This window comes from Nothobranchius furzeri, chromosome 19 (assembly GCF_043380555.1).
Source record: "Nothobranchius furzeri strain GRZ-AD chromosome 19, NfurGRZ-RIMD1, whole genome shotgun sequence".
NCBI classification, from domain to species: Eukaryota; Metazoa; Chordata; class Actinopteri; order Cyprinodontiformes; family Nothobranchiidae; genus Nothobranchius; species Nothobranchius furzeri.
In genome coordinates, this window is record NC_091759.1 from 13,658,347 (window position 1) to 13,666,221 (window position 7,875).

At 39.4% G+C, this 7,875-nt stretch overlaps 1 protein-coding gene across 1 annotated transcript in view; it reads left to right on the forward strand.

Annotated features, from left to right (window-relative positions):
* The window catches only part of LOC107394398 (voltage-dependent calcium channel gamma-7 subunit), a 41,433-nt gene extending 34,926 nt beyond the window's left edge, over nt 1–6,507 (forward strand). Inside the window, exon 6 of the mRNA XM_054745396.2 lies at nt 160–6,507. Within this exon, the coding sequence (XP_054601371.1) occupies nt 160–681 (522 nt within the window). The 3' untranslated portion in view covers nt 682–6,507. The remainder of the gene's footprint in view (nt 1–159) is intronic.
* The last annotated feature ends 1,368 nt before the right edge of the window (nt 6,508–7,875 follow it).

Here is a 7,875-nt window from a genome sequence, read left to right on the forward strand (position 1 = left end):
GTTACCAGCATTCAGACATCAATTCTGCTTGCTTCACAGCCAGACAGGACACGTTAAAAAAAAAAAAAAAAAAAAAAAAAAAAAAAAAAAAAAAAAAAAAACTCCTCCACAAGACAAAAATACAAATATTGTGTAACATAATTTCTCTTTCCATCCAAGAGTGCAGGAGTCATGTCCGTCTACCTCTTCATGAAGCGTTACGCTGAGGAGGAGCTTTATCGCCCACATCCTGCTCTCTACCGCCCTCGCATGTCCGACTGCAGCGACTACAGCGGCCAGTTTCTTCACCCAGACTCCTGGGCTCCACCCCCGCGGGGCCGAAGTGCCTCTGATGTCTCGTCTGACATCTCTATCCAGCTCAACCAGACTCCCCCACCTCAGCAGCCTTGTAAGGGGGGCAGCAGCTCACAAGCGACACCCTCTTCATCTGGGCCTTCATCAGCTGCCAGCTACCAGCTCCAGCCAGCATCTTCCTCCTCCACCTCCTCCTCCTACCCTCACCCCCTTCATCCAGGCGCCACCTCCACCTTACCCAGACTGGCTCACGTCCATGGTCTCTCACAGCCCCATCCCCATCCAAGCGGACCCCCATCCCATTCCCTCCCAATGGCAGGACCACCCTCCGCTGTGCCTCCTCCTCGCTACCACGCACACACACGAATGAGTGCCTCGCCATGCTAGGTTACATGAGCAGAGTCCTGGGGGGGTGGAGGGGATGCAGTTATAATCAGGGATGGGTGGGGTGTATTGGCTCTGTCACAGCTCTCACAGCACACAAACACAAATCCTGTACCTTGAGCATGTGTGGGAGGAGGTTTGCAGCAGAGCGGCTGATGGAAAGAGGTTTAAGGAGATCAAAAAAAGGAGAGGAAAGATAGGGGGAGGTGGGTGAAGAGATGACTCACTGCTGAGTCTGAGATGAAGACGGACGCCTAACAAAAGTTTTAACATGCTGGGAGGGAACCAGATAATTAGTAGGAACAAGCCACTGGTGGAGTTGGTGACAGGTACATTTATCATCAGGGTCATGATCCACAGGCAGCACTGAGAAGATCACAGAGAAGACCATGCTGAGGCAATCACAGAGACTTCTTATTCATTTAAAAAGCAAAAGTCTAACTCAAACATTTTATACAGTAAAATGTCAGAATCTCTTTAAAAGGCTTTAAAAAGGTAGTAAACTAAAAAGCTAAACATATACATTATGATTATTCGTGTTCTAAGAATAAATAATTTTGTCTTTTTCCCCAACTGTATTCATTTATTATATAAAAAAAATAAAAAGTACACTGTAAGAAAGGAAATGTTGAATTAACTTCATGAAATTATGTCAACTGGTTCCATAGTCGCTTAAATGTAAATGGTAATATACATAGTTGTATGTTGTTGTATTACTTTTTACATCTAATCAACTAGGTTTAACTTGGTTAATTAAATTCAACATTTAATTTATTAATGTTGTAATAAAATTGGGTTCTCTTGTCTGTGCATCATGACCTACTTATACAGCTAACATACACAAAGGGTTAAACTGTGTACTCATAGGGATTTATACTCCACGGTCTTGTACAGATTCTTCTATCATCTTACTTTGGAACCCTGACCTTTATTCACCTTGAATATTTAAGCTAATGGACAGTGAAGTTGTTGGAGGATAACAAGAAAGGTTTGGGATTGAATGTTTTTTTGTGTTTTGGGATGAAACCGAAGATAAAACCATGTGGGAATTGTGACTGTGAGAATTTAAAACATTAAGAAAAAGATTTACTGGGTCTCATCCTTGGTACAATCAAAATGAAGGACTTGAAATAAAAGTGGGCCACATTAAGATTGCATTTCTTTGAATTAGTTCAACTCAAAAACTAATAAGAGTCTACTTCCTGCAGACTGTTAATGTTTGTTGTGAAAAAAATGTGAAAGCTGAACGTTGGTGGAAAGGTTTTAGTTTTGGGCAAACTGAGACATGATCACATGTTGACGCTTCAGGGTTTTATTTTGAAATATCAAACCCTAACTTACAGAAGTATGTGTTAAATTTAGTTTTTGAGTGACATGTGCTTCCTGAACTGATAGATTTTACTGGAATCTCATTTTACCAGGTTTGATAAGTAGCAGAATGTTTATTAAAAATTCTAACTTAGATGGGGAGCAAATTACAATCTGTGTTAATATATTATAATCTTATCATTTCATTATCAATCACCATTAACTCATTCGCTGCAAGCCGTTTCCCGATTGGTAAAGCCCTTTACTGCCAGCGTCTCTCACCGTTTTTACTGTGTTTTTAAGAGTCACAGAACGTTGCGCGCTAGCATGATGTCGACGCCAAAACAACCAAAACAAAGCGGAGACTCACCTCTTACATCAGGAAGAATCCGCGTGTTTCGAGCTTTATCCATTCCTTCATAATCCGTTGTTGAATTGTGATCGGCAGACGCTTTTCCGGTTCGCGCCTCACTTTTTTACAGCAGCGGCTCAAAACGATCTCCCAACACATGGATGTTCTGCTTCCTGATCACGTGACGTGTGACGTACGTGGATGAAGATCGGCTTTAGAGCTGAGATGTTTGTTCTCACGGTGTGGGGGCTCGTTCCGATGCCCACACAGTAAAAAAATACAAATAACAACTTTAGTCGTCATTGGCAGTGAATGAGTTAATGCATAAAATTAGCATTATTTTCATTTAAAAATCATAAAATACGGATTTATGAAATTGTTTCATCTTGTCTCATGGATGTGGAGAATGAATGAATTATTTTTTTTGTAACTCATCCGTTTAGAGCTTGAAATTATGAATACTTAGAGGATGTGTTTATTTGATTGACAGGTAGCAGATGAGCCATTAGCGCCATCGGCTTCCCCCCCCCCCCCCCCCCCCCCCGCTTGTTCCAAGGAAGGCCTCAGTCTCAACTTAAACGTGTGAGAGCCGAGAAGGCAGAGGGTAGCAGAGTTGCGCAACTGTGGTTTTCTGCCATAAAAGGCCCGCCAACCTCCATTAGCTTTGGTTAGCTCAGTTAGCTTGGCTACATCGGCTCAGAGTTTGTTGGGTGTCAATCGCCTGCCCCTACCATGACAGCCCCACTCTCAGCTACCAATTTTTTTTTCCGGCAGTGATGAGATGCGTGATGCGGCCGACAGTCATTGGGCATGAAGTCTTTAAGTAGAGAGGGGGAGATTTTGGCATTTGAATGGCTATAGGGAGCCTAAGTCACTTCCACATCATGGGTCCCTGGAAGAACGAAAAAATGAATGCAAGTCAATGGGGCTAAAAATGCTATTTTTTAATTCCACTTGTTTTGTGCCATGGATTTCACATATGATGTCCGTGAATTTTAAAGACGCATTTTGATACCAAGAACGCACTTATTTTTGAATGGGCGGGAACGATATTTTGGGTGTTGTGTGAAAATAAGCCCAGGACTCTAAATGTGCTTCTCGAAAGTGACATCATCGAAACAGACACTGAGAAAACTGATAGAAAAGGGCTGTAAGTTCATCAAACTTCCCACAGGAGGAAAGAACCACCATAAATCTGGTCATTTGGTAAGCAGCAGCAGCTACGTTAGGGGAGAGGAGATTATGTGGTGACGTCACATATGCGACGTGCCGATTTCTAGTTTGCATTCATGCTAATTAAAAACGTTTACAAGCTAATTAATATCAAAGTACGTCACTGGCGTGGTCGAAACATCCATCATTACTTTTCATTTAAATTGCTGTACAACATGTATGCGATCTGGTGCATAAGACAAAGCGGAATCGAAAATAGTGTGTTTAGCCCCGTTGACTTGCATTCATTTTTTCAATCTTCCGGGGACCCATGATGCGGAAGTGACTTAAGCTCCCTATAGCTCTCACCCCTGCTCCCCCTTCCCATCTGGAAGGAGCCTAATGCCATGTCTCATATCGCAGGAAAAGCTGAGTTAACAGTAAAACAATAGTTTGATACAGCGAAAGGTTGAACGCAATGCTAATCACTTAGCTCCAATACACAAAAGATAAACCCCTGTATATGTCCCTCCCGCTTCTTCCACAGTTAGCTTGAAGTTTACGTGCTGACATTAATTCATTGTAGGCTGAGTTAGCATTCAAGCTAACACCACATTAGATTACATTAAAAGCTTTATACAACAACTGTATGCCTTATTTTGTTCATTTGTACTAAAAATGTGGTTATAGTTCTCTAAAACACAATAAATGACTTAGTATTTACCTATCCAAACGAAAATGTGCCAACCCTACATGAGTTTTGAGCCCATGTAGATCACAAACCTTCCTCCATCTTTTAAAATTGTCTCCAATAAATATTTTACTCATCTGTCTTAAATGCCTCATGGCAAATTTTTCAGTTGGACTTTTAAAATATTCAAAATTTCTTTGAGAAGCAGAAGGCAGTCGAGGAATCAATAACTTTTTATATTTGTTTTGGTTGCTCTATTGCAAACTTCTGGCTTGTTGCGACATCACCCTGCAGTCCACGCTGGGTGCATTCTCTTTGATTGACCGCTCCCTTTTTTGGACAAACATTTCTATTGGTCTATGCACTAGGATCTTGTAAATTATTTGTTTTGCTGTAGAGGCCATGGGAGGGGCTTGGGGAAAATATAAATGATGAAAGATCACCTACTTTATACCGTAGAACAGGGTCAGAAAGTCAAATGTAAGCATTTTTTAAGTTACTTTAAAATTTTAAACTACATACCCCAGCTTTAACGAGTGAAGTAATGAAAGAATGAATAAAATTTTTTTACCTACTTAGCTCTTTAACAGGTAAGCTAACAACTAGTTCCAATGTTGGCCAGTTTTAAAGCATGTTTAGCTAAAATTACGTTTGTCATGATTATTGCAGGAAACATTTTTATGGAATTCCAGTTTTCAGAGCTCCAGTAAGTAGCTGCAGCTAAAACGCACCGTGGTGTAAAGGTTTAGAACGACATTAAAGTTGGTCAGTATTATTCAAAGAAATCCAATTCCTAATATCAAAACCACCCCGTTAAAGTTGGAACTAATGGTTTTATGTCAGTATTTGTATAAATGAAGAGAATTTGCAGTTTTAGTTTGCTTCCTCTCTATGTTGTTTTCTCTCACAGTAAGTGTGACAATTGCTTGTTTTTTGTAGCACAGTAGCAATCATGCTTTCATTAAGGCCTTGTTTGTTGCCATTTTTAGATTTATAGAGGGGTGTTGTGCTTACAAGCTGCAGTACTGTTAAACAAAAGCATTGTAGCAGATTTTTTGCAGTGAATCACATAGTTTTAGATTCTTAAACATATATTGATCAAATAGGAAGTCATTTAGCTTCTGATAAGTGCTTCTGCAGATGTTTTGATATGTTTTTTTTCTGAAATGCCAAAGCTGAGCATCTATGCTTAAAAAACACATAACACACACTGAGCATTTATATCCATGTAGCTGAACTCAAGGATCTCTGTTCTCTTACGCATAAATCCAAATCAACAATGTTTGTTTGGAACAACTTTGAATTGTTTTCTAATTGGTAGTCTGACTCAGAGGGGACATTCATTTAAATAAGTGACTTGGGTGTAAATCATCATGTTGTGTCCTAAGCTTACAGAGAATCACGACTGTTATCTGGGGTCACTTTCATTAGACTTGTGACAAAACTGAGGTGGGTTGCTTTGGTGCAGAATTTTGTTTTTATCATACTAGAAAAGTGATGGATTGTCATTCAGCAGCTGTGTTATGTTAACTTTAACCATTTGATGCATGAATTATGAAATCTTCAACCATGATTTTTTTTAAACAATTTTTTAAATTCGTCTTTAGGTGTGAATGAAACAAATTTCAATAAATATTTTTTGTAAAATTTTATGATTTACAAATAATTTATTACATGTCCACTTCAGTGGACAGCGTGCATTCTGAGCATGAAATATGGCGGCTTGGCTTACTGAGGTCCAAATGGAGGGGCTCAAATGCAATAAAGTCTTCAACAGCTGTGCTTAACCCCCAGAAACCCAAATTTAGAAAACAACTGCAAAATCTTTTTTTAACCTTTCACATGTTGTTCTAGGAGGCCAGATAAACGGGCCTATTTACACATTTTAACAGCGAATAGTGTTGCAGAACTGAACAATAGGACCTATTAGCAATGTAAATGTGGTTTTAAAAAGAAAAAAAATGGGGAGGGTTTATTTTTGTAGACTTAAATCTGATGTTGTAATATTACAACCGTGGGTCTCTGGGGGTAGCAAAAACAAATAAATAACAATTTTGAGTACCTGTCCACTGTAGTGACCATTATGCATCAAAGGGTTAAAAGTCATGAAAATTGCCTGGGCCCAGACTCTTATTTGCTTATTTGCTCAAGGTTTAATAGAACTTGCATCAACTTGAACAGTAACTTTGTGCTTAGTTGAAAAAGTGTTGCAGTGCTGCTTTTTTTTATTTTTTTCAGGCTGATGTAGCAGCTCATATTGCAAGGTAAATATGCTTGATGCACATATGAAAAGAAAAATTAATAAAGAAAGTACTTGTATTAGTTATTTTGACTTTTGTTTTTCTTGTGTGTGGGGACTTTGTCAAATCAGAAATATTTTTAATGAAAGGTAACAATTTACTTATACAATTTATTTATTTATTTATTTTTTACCACGGTCTTCAGTCGGAAAAGGGTGAAATGCCTTCTTCAGGTCAGGGACACGGTTTTATCTCTAGTGGAGGGTTTTGAGTATCTCGGGGTCTTGTTAATGAGCGAGGGAAAGATGGAGCACACGATAAGCAGATTAGTGCAGCATCTGTAGCGATGCGGGCGTTGTTCCGGTTTGTTGTGGTGAAGAGAGGGCTGAGCCGGAAGACTTTACTCAATTTACTGGTCAATCTACGTTCCCACCCTCACCTATGGTCACAAATGCAAGTGGCCAAAATGAGTTTTCTCCACAAGATGTCTTGGAGATAGGGGGGAAGCTTGGTCTTCTGGGTGGGGCTTGAAGCAGATCTGCTGCTCCTCCACATCGAGAGGAGCAGGTTGAGTTGGCTCGAGCATCTGGCCAGGATGCCTCCTGGACAACCCAGGACACGTTGGAGGGACTATGTTTCAGTGCTTGCCGGGCAACTTTTGCTTCCCCATTGGTCAATGACAAATTAGATTTTTTTTCTTTTTTGCTTTGAAATGTATTTGTTTAGTTAGTTGTTGGTGTGACAAGATTTAAATGTAAAAACAGAAATGTGTACCTTTTATTCATAGGTTTAAATAAATAAATGGACAAACAAACGAATAAACAAATAATACATTTCCCAGGCTATCCGAGGACAGGATGAAAAGACAAGATCAGGAACAAATTACAGGATGACTCATAAAATGACGAGTTCAAAAACACATTTGCCTGTCTCAGTGCCAGCTCACTTACACAACATTCCTGGCCCTAAAAATGCAATGCATCAGGTGGATCTCCATTAAACTATGACTCAGTCACTGAATAACACATTTGCCTTTTTAAAATAATTTACGTCTGCAGGCTATTGACCGATGCTGAAATTACTGCTTTTACTTGTTCTGTCTTTTTCTAAACTATTGTTTGTTTGTTTTTTCAAAAATGGAAAAAAGTGGAGATTTTTGTCCCCCTTTTAAGATAATTAGACTCTGTGTCAGTTTGAACTTTGAAGTAGTTAAGCTCCAGTCAGAAGAATTTGTTGCCCTCTACGATCTAAAAGGTGCTAAAAGTTAATGGAAAATTCCCAGAAACGTCAGCCAATCGTGTTTTCAAACATCTACCTGCGAACCCGTCTTATCAGCCAGATCCTGCTGCATCACTCTGACCTCGTTTGATTTTGGACAACCTTATTATCCTTTGAGTGATTCAGATAACTTGCCTGACTCTAATTATAAAGTTTGAAACTTCCTCTCAGAACTT